Source organism: Ailuropoda melanoleuca, chromosome 14, assembly GCF_002007445.2.
Source record: "Ailuropoda melanoleuca isolate Jingjing chromosome 14, ASM200744v2, whole genome shotgun sequence".
Classification (NCBI taxonomy): domain Eukaryota; kingdom Metazoa; phylum Chordata; class Mammalia; order Carnivora; family Ursidae; genus Ailuropoda; species Ailuropoda melanoleuca.
In genome coordinates this window covers 11759154-11782276 of record NC_048231.1, presented here as the reverse complement: position 1 = coordinate 11782276, position 23123 = coordinate 11759154, and the positions used below count along the sequence as shown (strand labels likewise).

Here is a 23123-nt window from a genome sequence, read left to right as displayed (position 1 = left end):
CTGAGATGATAGTCGGTCCACAAGGTATGCTATCTAATGAGATATTTCCTGCTGCTTCTCTCTCTTTGGCCATGTATTTCCTTAAATCACAGATTGATTTGCTAGTACTTATGTTAATACTGTGAGCTTCGCACATAAGCTTTCATCCCACCAATGGGGAGAATTTTTTGGAAAGCCCACATGTGTCTCCTTAAGTGTCTGTTTTCTGCTGAAACCAATAGTAAGCTAGTGATTATGGCTATTCCTTCTAATTGTGCCACCAGATTTTTGTTTAATTGTTTTCAAACTGTTTTTTTTCTCTTGGCACTATGGCTATGACTTCTACGGTATCTGACAGGAAGAAAACCCTAGAGAGGTTCCTTTTTTTTTTCCTTTTTAATGCATAGATAGAATCTCTTTATAACAATGGTTTTTGTATAGTGAAATTCTTTCCACAACTTAGTGGTTTGTCCGTGGAAATGATACTTTACTAGTCTTTCTTTTTAAAATTTTATTTTATTTTATTATGGTAAGAACACTTAAATGAGACCTACTCTCTTAATAGATTTTTAAGTGTACGGTAATACTATTGTTATCTATAGGTATCAAGTTTTACGTCAGATCTCCGGAACTTACTCATCTTGCGTAACTGAAATTTTATACCCATTTAAATTAGTCACTTAGAGAAACAAAGAATATTAGAGTGGTTCCCAGGGTTTAGGTCGAGAGGGAGAATGGAGAGTTGTTAACCAGTGGATAGTCAGTTTCCTACAGTGAATAAAACTTGGCAAACTACCCAAATTCATGGTTGTTTGCACTGGAGGTAGAAAAAGAAAATGAATTTGGTGATTTAGTCGTATTATGAAGCTTCGGTTACCCTTGTAGTTCCCAGGATTCCTGCCAGCATCTACACTCAAAATAGAAAAGCAAATGAAACTCCTAAGACCATTTCTTCTGCAACACTTGCATACACAAACTGTCCTGAACATTGGGAGAAGGGAAGTATGAAGGGGAAGCTTTGGTTAAGAACCTCTCCTCCACTGAATTAAAGACAGTTCACTTGCTAACTAGTTTTTTTTTTAAAGATTTTATTTATTTATTTGACACAGAGACAGCCAGCGAGAGAGGGAACACAAGCAGGAGGAGTGGGAGAGGAAGAAGCAGGCTCCCAGTGGAGGAGGGCGGGGAGTCACGCCCTGAGCCGAAGGCAGACGCTTAACGACTGAACCACCCAGATGCCCCAATAAAAAAAGTTTTGCTAGTTACTTAAAAGCATGGCTTCTCTTGAGCACAGCTCACCCTGTTACATTAATAGCAGGAAAGTCAAAAATTGGGTCCTCTAAATGCCGCCAGCAGAATCAAAATCGAATGTGAACAAAAGCACATCTTACAAGAATCACCATTATTCTTTCACTGAGTTTAGTATAGATCTTTTTATACTCAACAAACTATGTTTGATGCCTGCGTTTGTATTTTTAGTCTTGCCTGGTCTAAGTGGGCAGCTTTGGGTGTTCTTGACCTCTGTAGGTGATGCTCTTCACTGACCTTGCCCGTGTCTGTTGGTCAGTTACATCACAGTTGACTCATCAGCCTCCCCTCCCCACTAGGACTTTACTCTTTCTCTCTTCTTCTCCTCTAATCCCTTTCTTCTTCACCACTGTCTCCTTTACAACTCCTCCATGATTTTCTCAGGGCTGGGCTTCAACATCGTCGGTGGCACAGATCAGCAGTATGTCTCCAACGACAGTGGCATCTACGTCAGCCGCATCAAAGAGAATGGGGCTGCGGCCCTGGATGGGCGGCTCCAGGAGGGTGATAAGATCCTCTCGGTGAGAACTGGCTTCGGCCTCCTTCACTGTTCCTTGCTCCCTAGACCCCAGTTCTTACCCTTGGCCCCTTCCTTGGGAAGATTTCTGCCTGCCTTTTTGCATCTGGAAATATCTGGATTGTAGAATTTTGTGGGAGGGACCTTGATTAGTCACCTTTTCCATCCCAAACATAAAGGGGATAATTCCTCACTTGATAGACAAGGCATATTCAGTCCAGAATGTGAAGCTACTTAGCCAAGTTCAAAAGACAGGGAATGGGGAGGGATAAGGGACTAATGTGGGTGAAAGGGACTTAACAGCCACAATTGTTGTCCTTCAATTATACTGTATCACCTCCCTTTTGTTAATGGAAAGACTAATGTGTGTCTTCCTGTAGTCCAAAGAGACACAAAAGGAAGGTGGGAATTAAGTGTCCTTTTTGGACTCAGAGCCCTTCTCACCCGTCATGAAGATGGAAAATTGGAATGCATTCTTACTTGGGTATCTGTCCACTGGGCTCCCGTTTCACTCTGCTGTTTGTAATAAGACACTATATGGTAAGCATTAATTTGATTCTTTTTTAGAAGTTCCTCAAGGGCAGGGACTAGATCTTTTTTTAACCTTTTGTATCCTTGCACAATGTTCATTATATATTTAACAAATCAAAAAGTTGAGAAATTCAGGCAAACTCAGAAAGGTATAGTATCATGGATGGTAATATCCTATTTTTGTCCTTCTCACCAGCTATTTTGCCTCTTTTCAGACCATTGAATTCTCCTAGATCCTTTTTTTTTTAATTTGAGAGATACAGACTGATAAATAAATACCTTTTATCTCAAAACGATACTGAGAAGTTTACAAGTAGATTATTTCCTATAGCTCCCTGGAGAAAGACATCCTAAAAACATGAATTCAACTTGAGTGGTAGATTAAGGAAAATCTAAGAGTGGGTTGTTAAAGGTATAGCATGTAGGTGGAAACTGTGCAGTTTAAAGTGATGTATACCACATTCTCTCCAGAACACTGGGGCCTGGGTTACATTTGAAAAGTATAGGGGTTAAGAGGATAGCCATATTATTCAGAAAGATTTGGTAAAAAGTAGATTGTTGAAAAATGAGAATGGTTAGAAGTTTTTGAGCACCATATGCTGAGCAATATGCTGAGAACTTTACACTTATTTAATATTGCGGTAACCCTATGAGGTGAGTACATTTATTATGAGTGTTTTGCGGCTAAGGAAGTTAAGTCTTGGTGAGGTCAAGCAGCTTGCCCACGGTCACACAAGTAGTAGGTGGCAGAGGACTAAAACTAGTCTGTCTGAATTTGGAGCCTCTACTCTTAATCAGTTTGATGTACTGCCTCCTAAGAGGTAAATGAGGAGCTAGGGCTAGGTTATCCTAACCAGAAAGTTGAATTAATAGATTTTATGTATGGTTTTATATAAAAACTATAATCAGTCTTCCTGTAAAGGATAGAATTAGGGGGAAAAGGTCATATAGCTCAGTATGAGAGAATTTATTAGACATAAGGTAAGATGAGCAGCTTTTCTTATGTGGACCATTGCCTCATAGAGGAAAGAAATTATTGGAAGTCCACTCAAGTTTTTTTAAAAGGGTCTGGCAGGAGATAGATGTCTATGAAGAGAAAAGTAGATGTCAAACTCGTCTCGCTTCACTTTAAAAGTTATAGCAAGAAGAATTTTACTTTATCGAAGTAAAAGAAATATGAGACATATCAACAAAGAGCTATACAAGATATTAAATATTACAAATACGTATAAGACACATAATAAAGAATGATTCAAGTTTATGTTTTGGCCAATTAAGACATGGGAAAGAAGAGAGGGAGAAAATGCCTGGTGAAGAAAAGGCGAAAATATGCGACGGATGCGGAGAGAAATAAAGAGTGAGAAAGAGAAGACGGAGCATGCACAGGAGGAGAAGGCGAGCGTGTTCTCTTTATTCTTGCTAGGGCTATCTTATTTGACTCCAGTTTCCTTTCCAAGAGTTTGCTCCAGAATTCTTCTTCCTAGACCCCATTCCTAAGAAATACTGTCTCTGTTGCCTCACTCAGCGTCCTCTCGGTCCTCTCCGCTCTCTCTCCTTCAGCAAACTTGTTGGGCATTAACTGGTAAATGGTTCTGTCTCCTTTGTAGCTCACTCTCTCCCTCTGATGTTCTTAAGTGCTCTGGTACTGGCTTTGGAGTCTCTCTAATATGATGATGCTGAACTGTTTATTAGCCTATATTCTCACTGATTCTTTACTGATTCTTTACGGGTTTTTCTTCACATAGGTTATTTTTCCATGTTGTAAAATATGCCCAAATCTTTTAACTTTTGCTAGATAATCAGACTAAGACTATGTCACTTCCTTCGCACATCCATTTTGGATAATTAATACAAGTCTCATTTAGTGACCTAGATTTCCTGCCATTTATTATTGATTTAATTTAATCTTTCCATTTCTCTTGAAATAATGCCCATGTTTTGTCTTAATTTCATGTAAAATTCAATAATCGCATGACTTAATGCAGTTTCCTCTTATCAAAAGTTAGATTTTTTGTGATCTCTGTGGAATGTTTAAACTTTAAAAATGGGGGGAGAGGGAGGAAGAAAGAAAAATTTTTAACTAATATAAATTATTTTTAAGGCCCTGTTGCATCTGACAGCCATGAGACAAAAACAGACATTACCAGTAGAATAAACCTGAAGTTGAGATGAGGGCTGGAGATGGAGATTCCTCACCCAAAGTTTATTTTGTGTGTGTGATGGTGAGGACAATTTAATATTTGTATAGGTTACAAGGGAACCTGGAGAAATTTTACTTTTGTGGAAAAAAATGTAAACTATCTAGGTTTGTCATTTCCCTTGTGTGTCTGCCTAAATGAGGGCAGGTGGCTAGTCAAGAGTAGTCCTCCTCAGTGAACTCGACATTTTTATGAAGCTCAAGGTAATGTGAGCTGATTATTACACTGAATAGATGAATATTCCCTTTGACCAAACCCCTTATATGACAAAATGGCACCGATCAGGCCACTCGTCAGCTGCATTTCATGGTCTCATCAAATAGAATTCTTAACTTGGTGAATGACAGAGTTGAGTCATCCTCGGCATTTACAGCTATTGTACTTGACAGCCCGCAGAGCCCCGTGCCAGGTGCCGTGGAATGATCTGAAAAATGAACGACTTGGCTTTGCCTGTAGCTTAGAAATCAATGGGAAAGGCCCACTAGAAACCCGCATCCAGTCAGCTGCCAAGACATTGAGATATGCAGAGTCCCTTAGACGAAGGGTGCCTCGAGAGGCCCTTTGTCCTCCTATCTCAGTATCTCCAGCATGCACCCTTGTAGCTGGCCTGCTGCTCTGTGAGTGCATCATAGCATAACGGACTTTGTTGGTTTGGTCTGATTAATTAGAACTGGATAATCTGGTTTTTTCTTCCTTCTTCAACTCTGATGAAAAAAGGCCCCTCCCCGTTGTGATTCATTTCAGGATCTTGGCAGAAAAATTAAAATATCCAGAGTATAATCTGTGATCAGTGCTTATTAAATTGAGTCCATTCCTTCTCTACGTCATCTACATTTATATTGATATTATTTTATAGTTAGAGCTCTTGAGGCAATTCAAAATTTTTAATCATCAAAGGTAACTAATTTGGGGGTATCTGGGTCGCACTGTCAGTTAAGCGTCTGACTCTTGATTTCGGCTCAGGTCATGATCTCAGAGTTGTGAGATCGAGCCCTGTGACGGTCTCAAGCTGGCTGTGAAGCCCGCTTGAGATTTCTCCCTTGCCCTCTACCTCTCTCTGTCTCTGTCTGTCTCTGCCTCTCTAGAATAAATAAATAAATGAATAAATAAAAGTCACATAGGTGAAAAGTTAAAGTTCAAAAAAAAAAAACCCACTAATTTTTAACTTAGTTTACTCATTTCCTAAGGCAGAAAATAGGAGACTCATTTTTAAAGACTGCTCACAACCATAGTTAAAGCAAAAAAATTGTACATTTCCCATCTGGCAAGCAGAACACCACCGTTTCAGTTCTCTGAACATTCAGTCAGCAGAATTTTCTAGCATGTTGCAAATCTGCCATAGCTCAGGTTCATGAGTTAAGGAAGCTGAAGTAGCAAGTTTAGCAGTTCTAAGGTTTCTCCATTGAGTAGCTCTTGGGACTAAAAGTGAGGTCCAAGGACCATCTGGCCATTACTTGGGAGCTTATTAGAAATGCAGTCTCAGGAACCCTCCCAGACCTACTGGAATCAAAATCTGCCTTAGCGCAAGATCCCTGGGTGTGAAAAAAAGTCTGTGAGTAAATTGTGAGAGGCACGGCTATAGGCAAGTGTTATTCAGACGTTTTAAATTATGACCTATCATAGGTAATACACACTCACATGAATACACACACGTAACTGAAGCAGAGTTTAAGAAAATAGTATTTATCCCTTCTGTATGTGATACATTCTATGTTATCTTTTCTTCTGATTTCACTGTTTTAAAATTAAATACTGATCTTAACCCCCTGGATTGACTTCGCTGTGTTCTGTGGTAGGTCCATAGACTCATATTGGAAAAATCACTACTTTGGTAAATGGAAAATCACTGATGAAATCTGTGTATGCACAGAATTTGTATTGAATAGGGTAAGTAGGCTGGGTGTAGAAACCAGTTAAAGATTGGTTCAGGCAGTGTAGGTTAGAATTAACTCACCTGCAGCCACTTGGAGGGCTTGTGAAAGCATAGATTACTTTTAGCTTTTAAGTTCCCTGGTGAATGCTAATGCTGTTGGTTCTGGGGTCACACTTTGAGAATCCCTGGTCTATATTAGTGTGGATGGTGACAAAAAGGGTGAATTCCACATATATTTAAGGGTAAAATCTATGGAACTTGGTTAGTCAATATGAGTTAGAATCTAAAAATGCTTAGAGGAGGCAAATATTGGAAAGCCAGCTCGGCTTTGGAGTAGAGGCGACCTTGTCAAGAGACAAAGAATCATAATTTGTTTTATGGGGCTGTTTTTATTTTGGGCAAAGGATAAGAAAGGGTTCTTTAAAAAAGAAATTCCCCTTGAATGTCTCAAAGCCCTCTTGTCTGGGTTTTTTGTTTTGTTTTGTTTTGTTTTTTAGTAATTAGAATAACAGTCCTTTCATAGTACTTTCAGCCCTAACCAGGAGGGTTGAAAGGCATGATTGGTATAATTGGCTTATGCCCTGTATGGCACCTTCTTTTGCCTGATACCACCAATGTCCTTCTTCCCCATGAGCAGAAGGAGGCTCAGGTGAGAACCAAGGTTACACACTGAGTCACTGATAGGCAAAGCTGCTGTCAGAGTCCAGACCTTTTGGCTTTGTATAATATTGAGAATCTGTCAGTCAGGCTTTTGCAGGGTGCAGTCTGCACACAAACCTCAGGAAATCATGTGATATTTATTATACTCAAGTTGTTCAAAGTACTCTTGAGATATTACAGGAGTTATAATAGTTTTGTGATACAGTCTCTCCAAGTTATTTATAGTAGAATGTAAAGTGATATAATATAGGGTAGAATTCACTTTGAGCTTTAAGATCGTTAAATAATATGGAGATTCAAAGAAGTAAATCAGTCACATCTAGCAGAGTTATCTAGAAAGGTCTTGTCAACGACTTGGCACTTAATTAAACTTCATCTTCCTAAATTTTAATGCTGTTTCAATATGTGCACATGAATAAAAATATTAATATATAAACACCTTATATTGTTATACAAAACTCTAAAATTTTAAAAGCGTATAACAAATTAGATACAAATGAAACTGCAAAATCAGTAAAAGTTCAATTTACAATATTAACGTGATGGATAGCGATATGTTGCTGAAATGCAATCCTTGCTTACAATGTCAGTTTCTATGGGTTAGTGTTTTAAAGTGAAGGTTTTACAGCCAGGCTATTTGAATCCTGGCTTTGCTACTTCCATTCTATATGCCCATGGACAAGTTGCATAGCCTTCCAAGCTTTATCATCTATAAAATGGGAGTTCGTAAGTCATAGGATTATTGTGAAGACTAAATAAGTTAGTACATGTAAAATGAAGAGACCGCTCCATACATGATAATAAATATGCAGTGATTCCTGGCAGTTATTGTTGACTATGATTGCAAAGATGATATTGAACTCAGTACTCCTGCCATTGGATGTCATGTAGTGACTCAGTTCTCCCACTTGCATTCTTACCACTATGAAACTTGGTTCTGATATCTTTGGCATGCGTTGACATGACCGCATCATTAACCTAACTTGTCTCTAAGAGAAAATGCCTATTTCCTTACAATGAGAAATATAGTTATCACATGGGCCGGATTAGTTACATGAGCCTTCCCACTACAGTCAGCAATCTCACACCGATTCTCTCCCCCAGGAATTAACTAGAAAGTTGAGATGTTGAGAATTCATTGTGGTGGTTCTAGGACTCCTGAAGTTCTTTCCCTGTGGCATGTTTGCCAAAACAAACAAAAGGCATAATCAGAAAGTGGCTTGGAGGCATGAAATCAAAGTCTATCAACTAGAAAACTATATTCATTTCTACACTATAGGTAGCAGGACTGATCCTGTCTAAGGTTAAACTTGGAAGATACATAGAATTTTTAAAAAGGGAAGTGTATTCAGATGGTGGAAATAGCTAGGGCATAGGTATAAAGGTAATGTTTTATGTCCTAGGGACAGTGAATTATGTGATTTAGAGCACAGGATTTATGAAAGGGAGTAATGCGAGATTAAACTGAGGAAGTGGGTTGGAGCCACTTCCTGGAGGACTTTGCACACCAGAATGAGAAATCAGGCATGTACTCTCTTCTCCCCTGCTCCCAGTTTTGTAGAAACAGAACGGTACCTTAGGAAGCCTGATCTGGAGACCGTATTTGGATAGGATAGAGTGGGGGAGGGCCTAGAGGTAAGCGAATCAGAGAGAAGGTGATCAAAATAGTTCATCTGAAAGTATCCCGCCTAAAGAGAGAGGCAATTGAAGGCAAATAGTGTGTGAGGAGTGGTATTGTGTTAGGCTATAGGATTTGACAAGGTATTGTATGTGGACATCAATAGGGAGTGGAGTTTAAAAATATCAGAATTTTAGTTTGAAGGAAGGGTAGTGGCAATAGTCTGGTTTTGTGGGAAGAATAAAGGAGGCTTTGGGTACGTTGAATTGGGGTGTAGCAGAATACTCCAGTACAGGCACCCAGCAGGAAACTGGCAAGTCCAGAAGTAGAAACGAGGATAAAAATTGGGGCATTGTCTTGCAGGGGACAGTTGAAATTGTGAAAGATCACCATGGGAGAGCAGGTAGAGGGACAAAGGACTACAGACATGGAGGAGTGCTTCCTTCCCTTAAGAGGGAAGGAAGGGAGAGGGATCAGGAAAGGAATCCTTCAAGAACCGAGGGAGCTAAGTCTTCAAAAACTGAGACCATACAGAACTGCAGAAGGGAGGGAGGATTGATGACTGGGAAAGGGCTGTAGGATTTGATGATTGGAAGTCACCACTGACTCACAGGACAGAATATTCTTTCCTGCCACCTCATACATTAGGGCAGTACCAGGGAATAGAGTGCATGGCTGCGGAGGGAGTGGAGGCAGTGCTTTCAAACAGCTCTTTCAACAGGTTTTGCAATGGAAGGAAGAGGACAGAAGATGGGCAGAGGGTGATAGTGGGTTCCAAGAAATATTTACATTGTTTTCTTTATAGATGAGGATAATTTTAGCTGAGAAAGAGCAGAGAGCAATAATAATGAAGGAATCAAGAGGAGCAAGTGATCACTTACGTTCTCTAAGAAGGCTAGAAGGAATGTGACCAAGAGCACCAGCGGGTGGTTTAGCCTTGGTAAAGGAAATGGATCTAATTCAGAAACAAGGGTCAAAGCAGCAGTGAGAGACTATCACAAACTTTGAAAGGGAAGGAAAGAACATGGAGAGAGAGTGAGAAGTTATCAGTATTCTCAAAAAAGATAAGGCAAAGGAGTCTGGAGAGAGGAGATAGGATCAGAGTTGGGGTTTGATGATAGGAAAGGTCTGGAACAGGTGCTCCTGGGCATTCATTAGGGAGTTCACCAGGTGAGTAAAGCAGTCATAAGGATATAGCAAGTATCAGCCAGCATGGATCTGTGCTGGAAAGTATGAGTGTATTTTTCCAGGAGTATTAAACTCAGTGATGACAAGGGAAGTAAATGCAGTGTGTTGTGCAGGACTGAAAAGATGGCAGAAGATCATGGGGACAAGGGATTCTAATAGTTTACAAAGTGCTTTGTTGAAATAACAGCAAGAACTCCTAGATGGGTAAGGATGCAAATAAAGTCTAAAAAGTTTATTAAATATTTTGATGAGGATAATGAGCAGATTCAGTAAAGGAATAGGAAATGTGAAGGGAGAAGAAATTGTGGTCAATTTTCTAAGAGTAAGGTAGACAGTCTATGACACCAAAGTGTTGTTAGATGAATTCACCTAGCAGGAGATTGTGTGGAAGAGTGATATGAACCTCTTGGAGAAGGAAGACGGTAACAAGGAAGATGAGAGGCTTGAATAAATCAATGGCTTGAGCTTCAGCTAAGAATAGTTGGTGAGTTCAGGAGGAAAAGTAATAGTGTGGAAGGAACAGTACATTGCAAGGGCACTGTAACTTTACTTCTGGTATTTAAAAACCCTAGCCCTAGCTCCTACGTGTACTTTGCCTTTGGGTAAATTATCTACCTTGCTAAGCTCCAATTTCTTCATCTGTGAAAACAAGATAAAAATGGAGTCTACCTCATAGGATTATCACGAGAACGACATTAGACAGTGTATGTAACGCATACAGCACAAAACCTGCCAAATAAATACATGAGGTGTTCTTGCTGCTGTTGCTATTGACATTGACATGTACAAAAGATGTGTAGGTCTTGTATAAAGTGGGCTCTGCTGTGCCACTGAGTATGGCGTAGGGTAGATATAACTTGTGGACAGTGTCACTCCTAACACAGAAGTATTAATACCACTGGTCATCTCTCACTTCTAAATGGTAGGACTGACCTACACTGAAGTTTTAGGAATTTGTATCATCAAAGAAACACTGTAAAATTAGTAAATTGGTGGAGGATGGGAATATCCATGGAATCAAGGAAAATTGTTCACAATTGAACAAGACCAACAGAATGGGCTAGTAGGTTTGCACCACATCAAAATAAATTGTTTCATAGAGTTACATTTCTAGAGTTTCATAAAGTTATATTTCTAGAATTGAAGCCTACAGTGCCAGGGATTAGCAATGTAAGGTAGGGTCGCCACCCAGAAGACCATGTTAGCTGTAGGCAAGCAGGCTGCTGCTCACGGGAGACACAGGTACAGTGACAGAAACCCAAGTGTCAGAATGAGACAGGCAGCAGGAGCTAAGGTGAAGGAGAGACTACCTTTTTTTTTTTTTTAAACCTTGGTGCTCTTCAAATGGCCCATGGAACCTCAGTTCTAGGAAAACATAGCTTTGAAAGTGAAAAAGTGACTCTGAGCTCTACGTTACTTGACCCATTCTCCTAGTCCTTGGAATTTGCTCCGTAGTTTTTAAATGTTTAGTCACATGAATAGAAATCTTTGACTTATGGTTCTACCTCTCTTACTACTTTTCTTGCTGTTTTTGACAGGTCAATGGCCAAGACCTCAGGAACTTGCTGCACCAGGATGCCGTAGACCTTTTTCGTAATGCAGGCTATGCCGTGTCCCTGAGAGTGCAGCACAGGGTAGGTGTCGACTGCGGCCAGCGAGCTGGCGCCGAGCTTTCGTATCATTCCTGGGCGTAAAGCGCAGAGTCATCTTCCGTAGTGCATTTGGCTTTTTTTTTTTTTCTTTCATTCTCACTCTTTTGAAAAGCTTGTCTGGCACAGGCAGGGGTCTTCAGGGACTTCGCTACTCATGAAAGGAAATTCAGACAGTCTGCTTACAGCCTAGGTCCTAGCTTCCAGGCGATGTGCCTTAAATATAAAGCTTGACAACCAAATTAAAATAAATGGGGAGAAAATTCAACAGAATCAATTTTCTTTTTTAGTGGGGAAGGAAACCTTGTCTGCCCTTGAACATACCTATTAATGAAACTTGAAGTGTAGAGGTGGGGGTTTTCTGATACCCACCGTGTGCTTTTCCCTATCACCACACGAACCCTTTTCTTATCAACTTGGTGACCCTCTTGACCAAAGCTCTAATGCGCAAAGGGGATCTCTAGGAGAAAGGAAATGGAATTCAGAATTTAGTCAAGGGGCACCTGGGTGCCTCGGTGGGTTAAGCGTATGCCTTCGGCTCAGGTCATGATCTTGGAGTTCTGGGATTGAGCCCTGCGTCGGGCTCCCTGCTCAGTGGGGAGTCGGCTTCTCCCTCTGCCTGCCCCCCCCCGCCCACATGTGCTCATGCTCTCTCAGTCTCTCAAATAAATAAATTTAAAAAAAAATTTTTTTTTTTAAAGAATTTAGTCAAAGCAGCACCTCTCCCTGCATCCACTTCTTAGTTCCTAGTGTTTTATAATTTGGATGGTGGGTAGAGAAGCCCGGTAGACCTAATTCCTCCCGTGGCACCAAGGACTTCAGGGTGCATTTACGGCACAGGTTCAGTGTGCCCTCTTAAATGATGCTGTCATTGCCTCACTCAGCTCTTGAGTGAGGCTTCAGAGGCCGAAGAAGAGCTTGACAGGAGATGGTACAAAGCTGAAGGGGTGAGGCATGGAAGGTACCAGGGTTGCAAGCAGAATCTGTGTGATGGATTAGAAAACAGGTCAGTAGGAGACAGTATTGGTAATCGGCTACTTCTGCCTTGGCTCTTCTGTTTCTAAAGCATGGAAGACTTGATGCAATAGTAAAGGCAAGTAGTGAATGTAGGTTTACGCTTCAGGTATGATTAGAGTTCTTTTTGAAGGCATGTGGGAAATGATTTCCAAAGTTCACGTTTTGGGAAACGTCCATAAATAACTTCTAATAAAACAGAGTAACCCCTAATAAAACTCTGGTCAGAGAATTGGCCTAGCCCTAAAAACCATATGTTGTTATTGGGCATGCCCTCTCAGGACATCTGAACAGGAAACGAGTGAAGATGGAGAGGTGGGCTAAAGGATAGAAAGGTAGTTTATGCAGCGCTGTCTTTCAGATTGAAGGGTCAGACTTTTCACAGGTTGAAATGAGGAGGTTAAATCGAACCAAAGCAAGATGGCATCACAACTGTTGCAAGTTAGCTATTAAAAGTTAATATGAAGAGGGGCACCTGAGTGGCTCAGTCAGTTAAGCATCTGACTCTTGGTTTTGGCTCAGGTCATGACCTCAGGGTAGTGGGATCAAGCCCCACATTGGGCTTCATGCTGGGAATGGACCCTGCTTAGGATTCTTTCTCTCCCTCTGCCCCTTCCCCCACCCGCCTCCATGCCCCCACTTGTTTGCTAAAAAAAGTTAATATGAAGAAATGCCACCGAGCCTCAAAAGGGAATGCTTATTAGGCAGTGGAAAATTATTACCACGAGGATGTGATTTGTTTTTACTTGTTTACCTCTGAGTCATGTAAGTTTCCTCTTCATCTGTGTCTAGTGTTACAAAATAGAGATGAAGGCCAAGACACCGTATCAGGAGAAGTTGGTGCCTTTTGGGAATTGGCAAGTATTTCCAGACATGGCACCGTACCTGTGTTACTGTTGCTCAGGTCTGCCCTTACTGCTTTCTGACAACTGGCAGTCTTTCTAAGTAACCATTTCTAGAAAGGTGGGCACCCTCTGCCCCTGCCCAGTCATTTTGAGGTTCCCTACAGGATCAATAGGCTTCATTTCCTATCTTCATTTTCCTAGTATGATACACACAGAGCTTGGTGGAGGCAATAGAGAAACAGAAAGAGATTATCTCTCACCCTCGGGTCCCTCTAGGTCAGTAGCACAGCAAGGTTAAATGCCTCCCCATCAGGCTTCTTTCCAGAGAGTTGATGGCACTGATGTATCAATTGAGAACAGAGAGGACTCCTTCTGCTGGACAGTGCTTGGAGGTTACAGCTTTGGGTGGTCTAGACCCAGGTGATGTGTAACCTGGACACTTCAGCTGGGGTAAACACATATTGTTGACTAGAGATAACGTTTTTCTCTCCCTTCCAGTTACAGGTGCAGAATGGGCCTATAGGACATCGAAGTGAAGGGGAACCGAGTGGCATACCCACAGCTCTGGTGCTGCTGCCTGTGTTCGCCCTCACCGTGGTAGCAGCCTGGGCCTTCATGAGATACCGGCAGCAACTCTGAAAAGCTTGCTCTTTTCCAGTGCTCCCGCTAGAAGACACATTTCCTTTCCCTCTCACCCTCGTCCCTTGCCATTCTCCCATGTCCTTCCCTCTCTCTGCGTAGCCAACATGTCATTGAAAGAGACTGCTACCCAGGCAGGACCTCTCTGTCCAAATCTCCACATCCTCATCTCATGGGAGAGTGAAGGCATCGTTTGAAAGAAGGCTGAAGAAAAGACATGCTTAGAACAAATGGGGAGTTACGTATTTTGCTAGGACTGCCAATAGAAGTTCAGCTACAACCCAAAGAGGGAAAGGTCCAGTCTTCCCATCAGCACGGGTGATACCTTTTTCTTAGCTGGCAAGCCTCAAAGGCCAGCTGTGTGATGCGAAAGAAGAGAGGATTTTTCTTCTAATCATCTTCCTTGGGAAGTTTTTGTGGCCTTTATTTAATTTCTATCTACATACTTGGGTGCCTATATCAAACACAGGATAATGAGAGCATTTTTACTTTTGTAAAAAAGCAAATTCATGCACATTCGCACGCACACGCACGGACACACACACACATCCATACATGACAGTATAATAGCGATGCCTTATGGAGAATTAAAGAAGTGGAAAGCTGCTTTTGGTTTCAGGTTTCTGATAGAAGGGAAGTTCTTAATGGAAGAATTGGATATATAGCAGGAGTGAGACAGTGAGCCTTGAAAGAGGATGCCCAATCCGAGTCATTAAAAAAAAAAAAAAAAGGAAAACCGAAGCAACGAATTAAGTATCTTAGAACAGTATTTCTTCTCATAATAGCTATGCTGAAGTGGAGATGAAATGCCATAATCCAGCTTTGGTGTAATCCATCTGTTCCCCATACCTCGAGATGTAAAGATAAATATTACTTGTTCTCTGGGCTGCCCCAGTGAATTTTTTGGTACCTCACAGGCCTGTTAAAGGATCAGTTGGGATGATTGTGGTCGGAGCTTTGGGGATGGGGCCAGACCAACCTAGGGAAAAAACTCTAAAAGACAAAAGGGTAATGCCTCCAAGGTGGCCCCTGAACCGTCTCAGGCCATCTAACAGATTTTTCGGTTTCTAGTGACAGGCAAATTCTGAGAGAAGGAACTGCTCTCTGGCAGGATAGACATGAAATCAGCTCTGCTTCTGATTCAGTTGAGAGGGTTTGGGTTGTGGGGTTTTTTTGAAAGGCTGTAGGCACTGGCTATGGCTTCTAATAAACCATATTGCACGGAAGGGGAAGAAGAGGGGTTTTTTTGTTTGTTTTGTTTTTTAGCGGGTAGGGAAGTTTGGTGGCTGTTTCATGGGGAAACCTTGAGAGAGGGATACGGATGAATGGACGCTCAGGAATACCAAAGACATTAATGAGGTAGGAGCCATTCTGTTCATGTGATGTCAAACGTTGGTTTTAAACAAGCACTAAGGAGAGCTGAACCAAGGCTAATTCTCTGGCTTTAAAAAAAATCATTTCCATCCTCCAAATATGTTGTCTAGACTGTAGGCCTTAGATAATCCTGACAGCATGAGTATGAAGACTTTCCCTGAGGCAACCAGTTGTGTCCAATTTTTAGCATGGATAATCCAGTTAGCATTTTACAGATGTTGACTAGACACCAGCTTTGTTAAGACACTTCTACAAAGAGTGTCAGATTTATATTGCAGACAGCAAAAGGGAACGGTTCCTGAGAAGACACTTAAGAAAGTTCTATGGAGGAAGGAGACAAATGAAGGACCCTTGAAGAGCTCACAGTCTAGTTCGAGTTCATAAATAGATGAGAAGTTAAAAGTATATCAGCAGGTTAAGTAACAGTTGAAAACAGTAAGAAATGGGAAAAGAAATTCAGAACACAGCGTAACAACAGAGAAGTGCAGGCAGCCATCCCTTTTTTTCCCCCAGGAACTCCAAAAAAGAAAGCTGCCACATAATGGCTTCAGGCCAGAGTGGGAGGGAAGGCTTTTAAAGGTAAAAACCCTCGTAAGACCTTGCTTCTGGGCCAACCATTGGTATAGGGAGAAACTTGCTTTAAACAATCCTGGTAGGACTTAGGCCTTTAGACCTGAGTTGTGCAGTACCTTTGAGCCTCACTTAGACAGCTGCCCCCATAGGTCAGCAAAGACGCATGAACGCTATTCCAGTTCTCACCTGACCAGCCCGGCCATGCCGGCACAAGCCCTGCCGCCCTCCCTGTGTCTGGACGTTTGTGCAGCAGCTCCTGCGGTGGGCCTGCTTCCCTCCCAGGATTCATCTCAGGGTTTGGACATCAACTCCTGAGAGGATCTTGAGACTTTCAGAATGAAGCAAATGACAAGCAGGAGGAAAAGCTATCTAGTTTTTTTGTTGGTAGGTGTAAATAAAAAGGACACCTGTCCCCTTGTTGGTAGAAATTTTGCTTGTTCAATAATAGGGATTCTTATGCACTTTAATAATTTAGGTTTTCTCTGGAATTAAAGAGCATTTTAAAGATCTGTGATTAAAGTTTCAGGCACGTATGCTATTCAGTTTTTATTTCTGATTCTCTAGAAAACTAAATTATTACCCTAGGTGAGGTATCAGCGGTATGACATTGATGGATAATGAGGTATCTGTTGTTAGTCATTAACAATTCATGATCTTTATATATTGAATCTATTATTTCTTTCACTTTATAGATTGTATCTAATAGTCCTGCTATGTAAATTACTGTGTTTAAAGTTTTGGAAATTGAGTGCAAGTATTTTTAGACAATATACTGGTTTTACTAAGACATTGTTTGCTTCAGTTGTCTCCTTCTCCTGCCAAGTTTTAATCTGTGCTATTGATTTAACTTAATTATTCACACCGTCTAGCTATGTGTAATGGAAAAAGGAAATTAACATTTGTTACTGCATTTTGTGCCAGGTAGTGTACTAAACCCGGGTGGGTGCACTGTTTTGTTCATCACTCAAAACTCTTGAGATCTAAGTATTGTTAAAAAGACACTAAGGAAAAGAGAATAAATTACTTTTCCTAAGATTACATAGGCGGTAATGATAGAAATCAGGATATAACTTAGGACTTGAGTTGCCACTGTCAGTGATATTTCTCACTGGCTGTGGCTCTCAAAGTGTGGTCTCTGGATAAAAGCATCGGCATCACTGGGGAACTTGTGAGAAAAGTAAGTTCTTGGGCTTCACCCCAGACCTACTGAATCAAACTGTGTACAGCACCCAGCAGTCTGTGTTTTAATAATCCCTCCAGGTGACTGATTTGCAGTAAAGTTTGAAAATCACTGCTCCCTGACAATAGTTGGCCCCTTTTTCTCAGGTTAGAATCATCTGAAGAGCTTATAAAATTCTGGTTCCCAGCCTGTACCTAGACCAATTAAATAAAATCTCTGGTGTGGGACTCAGGCAGCAGTAAAATAAAGTTCATAGGTGGATTCCACTGTGCAGTGTCAGTAGACAATGCTCTGTGGCATTTGAATTATTAAATAAAAACAAAAAAATAATAAATTAGCAAATCACACACAGGCATTTGCTCCAGGATAAAATGAGAATTTCACTTGGGTCTTTCGAGCCCAGCTCCCTGTGAGTTTCCACCCAAGTACAGATGTGGAATAAGAAATGGGAGTATTCTGCAGCTGCTTACTTGCTAAGGACTGACCAGCAAAATATATTAGCGTTTTAGTTTATGCATCTGTTAAATAAATTAGAACCCAATCAAAAAACGTTGGAGCTAAAAGGGAGCAAGAAAGATTCTAGGATGAACCTATCTTAGAGATGAGAAAATCAAAGCTCAGAGAGGTAAACAACTCAGATCAAAGACTTTGTTGCAGAGATGCCCTTTCTGTCTCTTACTTAGTCTGGAATGGATGCAGTACATGAACATAGAAGAAACTATCCTTTCTATCTCAACCCACTTCTATCTTCTCTCTTTGGGCCTTGACTAGAGACTGGGGATTGCAAGCCGTCATGCAGAACCGGCAGATTCCACAGAAAAATCTATGAAAGCCCTAAGATAGAATTCAATCACATGAGTTCTCCTGTGACTAGTTCCAGTAGTTCTAAACTAGAGAAGTGTGTTTTTTTGATGTTGGACATTGTTTTTATTGTGTAAATAGCAATTTAAACTCTTATTTAAAGAAATGGAACAACATAAGAAACATTAAGTTGTCAAGTATGGGCCGGGGTGGGGAGTGATATTCGTGTAATTTCATGTGGAGCCAATAAAGATTTTATTCTAGTCCGTTTTAGTCAGAATTTATCTTTGGACAGATGAGGCTTTTTTCTTTCAGCACACGACTACCTGTATATTAGGTGCTGACGATACAGAGACGCATGAGATCCAGTCACTCTAAGCTGAAATCGCTCATTATCTGAATGTGGGGGAGTATTTGTGGGTGATCTTAAAATATTTTGCTGACATCATCTAGAAATACAAGATTAAGTTATGAAGCTCTCAACCTCCTACCTATAATTGGTTCAGAGTTGGTTACTATCCTGGAATAAGCCCCTTTTGCTGTTTCTCTTTGATCTATAAGCAAATCTTTTTGAGACCAGCACTCACATCCAAAATGGCAATTGTGATAAAAAAGAAGACTATTTTAAGGAATTCTGTTCTGATTGGAACCAGGTTCTTAACTGCCATAGACTCTTTTTTTTTTAATTTAAATTGTATTTATTTTAAATGTTTTTTTATTATATTATGTTAGTCACCATACAGTACATCCCCGCTTTCCAATGTAAAGTTCGATGATTCATTAGTTGCGTATAACACCCAGTGCACCATGCAATACGTGCCATCCTTACTACCCAGCACCAGTCTATCCCATTCCCTCACCCCGCTCCCCTCTGAAGCCCTCAGTTAACTGCCATAGACTCTTGCCTGAGGTTGATAGTTATACACAGATACACTATAAAGCTTGATGTGCTTACCTGATGCCCTTGGTACTGTAACAACCTATATCGTAGGAAAGTATTGCTGTGTCTAAAGGAGTTCTACAAATGCTAGGTCCCGTTTCCAAACATTTTCCCTGCTCTTCATGTTCTTTTTCTTTTTGCAAGGGGAAGAGAGTAGGGGAGAGGGCTGAAGTATGTTTTGAAATGCAAGTCAATCATTAACAGAGTCATTGACAAAAGAACTTCACTAAATTTATTAACCAATTATAGGAAAATGGGATGATCCCTCTTCCTAGTTCACAGATTTCTGAACTGAATCCCACTTTAATTCTGCATTTGCAATGCTGATTTGAATATGAGTTTCTTATTTCTGAATATATGTGCATTTTTACCCCCAGGCCATGTTACTTCTTATACGATTATTTTCCTTATGAATTCTATTTTGCTTCCTTTCTACTTTGATCCTAGTTCACATTGCGTGCCTAGATCTAAACAGCAATCAGTTTCTCAGATCAAACAGATGCCCTGTTGGAACTTGGAAGTCACAGGGACATAAAACCATATCTTCTAGAGAATATTGCCACAGATTAAACGTGTAAAAGAGGCCATTAAAATAGCTGATAATCTCTCCTAAACTTTGCTATTTGATACCAGAGATAGCAAATGAGATAACAGTGTATCTGACTGTGCCTAGCTCATATTGGCATTCAATAAAAACTTGTTGCATTTGTCAGCGAATCTTACAATCTTTTTTCCACCTTATTTTGGAGATTATTGAATAAATATCTCCTTATTTTTCTGTCATCTTCTTACCATAGCATCTCACAGAACAGTGGAAAGAGGAAGAAGTCTAAATGACCAGTTTGGGACTTAGCTTTGATATAGGAGATAAGGATAAGGGTACATACAGTCGCCAACATTTACTATCTTACTTGTATCCCCTCTATGCCCGGAAAGCCTACAAGATATATAGAAGGCAGAAAAGGGTTTGTGTCACAGAATGAAAAAGGACTTGTCAGAACTGAATATTGACCTTTTGTCTAAGTTACTTTGCATATAGCTGACTTGGATATGCAGAGAAAAGGCAGTGTACCTTGGTCATCATTGCTCTGTCACATGACTTAAGCAAAGTTCAGACCCGAATGAAGTCCAAGGGCTAGTCTATCATTGTAGTGTGTACAGAATGGCCATTTTCTCCCTTGATGGGCAAAGAAGGTATGTCAGTTACCAATTACATAACAAACCACTGCGAAACCTTGTGAGTTAAAACAATACTGTAATACTTTTTAAAAGATTCTGTGGGTTTCTGAGCGTTTCCTGCTGATACTATCTGGGGTCACATGCAGCTGCATCCATCTGATGGCAGAACAGAGGTGAGGGGTGGGTAGTCCAGAATGGCCTCGCTTTGGCACTTAGTGCTGCCTATTGGCTAGGGTGTCTTGATTCTTGGCACATGGACTCTCATCTGCCAATAGACTAGATCGAGCTCTTCACAGCATGGGGGGAGACCACATCTGGCCAAGTTCTGAAGCCGGACCAGAACTTTTTCTGTGCTCCTTATACTCCACCACATTGCTCTTGCTTGTGTGTTGAAGAGGAAAATACTGTGTGTAGAAGATTAACTTACTCATGGAACATTTATCTGCCAGAAGTCACAAAAAGTAGTGTCTCTTCAGGTGCAGATAGAAGACAGGGAATAAGAAAGGGTTGATAGTTTCCCTGATCTGTTTTGGATATGGGTATTAATAGAATAATCGAGGTATAGTAAGGCCAAAAGATCAGAAGACAACTGACATTGAAAAGATAGTTTGTTACACAGGGTTCCCAAGAGAAGGGGACAAGCCATGCCATGGGGAGCACAGAGGGAAACACTAGCATTGGTCATAAGGCACTGGGAAAGGGAGGAGGTGCAGACAGGAGTTGTTCCTGTGGTTGCATGGGAAGGAACAGGTAATGCCAGGTAAATAGGGTTAGGATTGGCTGGTTTGAATAATTTTAGTGGTCTGCGTGGCGTACCTAGTTGTCTGGTATCTGGCCTTGGGGTGATTAGGGCATGTGAATAATGACCCTGAGTGTGAGAGCGCCATAAGTATAGGCTCCGGATTGGTTGGTTCGTATTGGAAAAGTACACTTGCGAGAGAGCTGTTCACTATCTGTAAAAATCGGTTAACCCTGGAAGGAGCAGTCCCTTCAGGGTCAGCAAGGCCCCAGATGTCAAAACATTAAAATACAGAAAATAAAAAACCTAGTGAGTACACGTCCACTACTACTGTTGTGGGTTCTCTGTCCCTCTGATTTCTACCTTTACCCCCAAACCTACAGAAATGACTGAGATACCCAAAGGTAATCTGAACTCTCTAGAAAATAGCCAAGAACAAGGAAGGAAGCAATGACAACATTTTTTTTTTTTTAAACCCGAGCAATCAAGTATTACCAAACCCAGGAGCAAAAAGTCCTCAGTTTTATTTGATATAATTTTCTAACAAGCTTGGTTAGCCGGTTTCCTAATCCATAATAAATTACTAGTTAAAATTATGGCTGGTTCCACTGCCTGCTAGGGTCTGGCAATACGTACCCTCCAGGGCCCCTGGGGAGTGATTCTTCGATGTCACAACTTTCATCCATCCTCAACCACAGTGCAATTTCAAACTTTACGTGAGGCCAGTGGTTAATTAGGAACCACTTTATAGAAAAGAGGTTTTCAGTTAGCTTTTCTGGACAGCAACCACTAAAGGAAAGGATCGTGATCTGTCTCCAGCCACGTCAAATGATCCTGGGTACCCAGTGGGCCTTGGACCCATTCAGTTCGGTGCCATGTTGCTTTCAGCATTTTATTTGGTCTCTTACTGACTATTCCCACATTGTTCTTTGAATCTTAGTCCAAACCACCATCCAATTTCATGTGGACTACTGCGTTAGCTTTCTAACTGCCCTCTTCACTAGCCATTGTGTCCCCCTCCGATTTGCTTGCCTTAGACTAGAGATCCTGGTAAAATAGATTTAATCATGTCTTTCCTCTGCTTAAAAATCCCCTCGAAGTTTCCCACTGCCCTTAGGATTCAGTCCACAATACTCAAAGTTCCTGCCTGCTTCTCTGAACTCATTTCACCCAACGCTTAACCCTTTCTCTCTGATCCCTCCCCAGCCTTTTGGTTACTCAGAAATGCCAGACTCCCTGCTTATCGGAAAGCCTGCTTCTCCCTCTCCCATTCCCCCTGCTTGTGTTCCCTCTCTCGCTGCCTCTCTCTCTCTCAAATAAATAAAATCTTTAAAAAAAAAAAAAGAAAAAAATGCCAGTCTCTTCCCCTCATGGTCTTCAAACAAACTTTAAAGTTTGTGTGTTTTCTCCTCTACTGATTTTCTAATGAAGTTCTTAACTTCATGTTATTTCTTCAGAAGCCTTCTGTTTAGTTTTCTTTTTTTTTAAGATTTATTTATTTTTTTAAAAAGATTTTAATTAGAGAGAATGAGAGAGAGAGTGAGAGAGCACGAGAGGGGGGAGGGTCAGAGGGAGAAGCAGACTCCCCGCTGAGCAGGGAGCCTGACTCGGGATTCAATCCTGAGACTCCAGGATCATGACCTGAGCTGAAGCCAGTCGCTTAACTGACTGAGCCACCCAAGCACCTTATTTATTTTAGAGAAAGGGAGAGCATGAGCACGTGTGAGTGGGGGGGAGGGAGGGAGAGAATCTCAAGCAGACTCCCCACTGAGCGTGGAGCCCAACACAGGGCTCGATCTCACGACCCTGAGATCATGACCTGAGTCAAAATCAAGAGTCAGGGGACACTTAACTGACTGAGCCACCCAGACGCCCCAAAGCCTTCTGTTTTCAAGCTTGTCTAGCCCCAAGGGCACCCTCGGCTTGGTTCCCTTGCTACAGCCTGCACATCCCCTCCCCATCACCATGTGCTTCACGCATCTGCTCCCCACAGCCCTATCTGCCTCACCACAGAAGCCTCCACAAATTAGCCCTTTAACATCCAGCTTCTCCATCCCTCAGACCATCTGAATACCAACTTCTTATGCATTTATGTTTTGTTTTCAAGTTTGCTTCTTTTTCTCATTGGTGCTCTTGTCTCCAATCATTCTTCTTGGACTTCTGATTTTTCCCTGGACATCAGATCTGGGGTTACGCAGAAAATGATAATTTTTTGACAGACACCAATATATACAGACATTAAAATAACTTTGCACCCTGTCCTCATAAAGGTCAGGCTTTAAGAACTCAAATGCTTCCATAAACCTTCAAACAACTGG

General features: G+C 41.2%; 1 protein-coding gene across 3 annotated transcripts; it reads left to right on the top strand.

The window, feature by feature from the left end:
• The first annotated feature begins 1166 nt into the window (after positions 1-1166).
• Positions 1167-16755, top strand: SYNJ2BP (synaptojanin 2 binding protein). 3 transcript variants are annotated; one of them, XM_034643316.1, is made up of 5 exons: positions 1673-1808; positions 2185-2344; positions 3614-3730; positions 11411-11506; positions 13879-16755. In XM_034643316.1, exons 3-5 carry the CDS (start codon positions 3665-3667, stop codon positions 14017-14019), a joined length of 303 nt encoding a protein of 100 aa, XP_034499207.1. In that variant the 5' UTR covers positions 1673-1808; positions 2185-2344; positions 3614-3664; the 3' UTR covers positions 14020-16755. The 3 variants fall into 3 exon arrangements, with proteins under 3 accessions (XP_034499206.1, XP_034499208.1, XP_034499207.1); XM_034643317.1 differs by lacking the exon at positions 2185-2344 and having other exon boundaries at positions 1671-1808; XM_034643315.1 differs by lacking the exons at positions 2185-2344; positions 3614-3730 and having other exon boundaries at positions 1167-1808.
• Positions 16756-23123: the final 6368 nt, after the last annotated feature.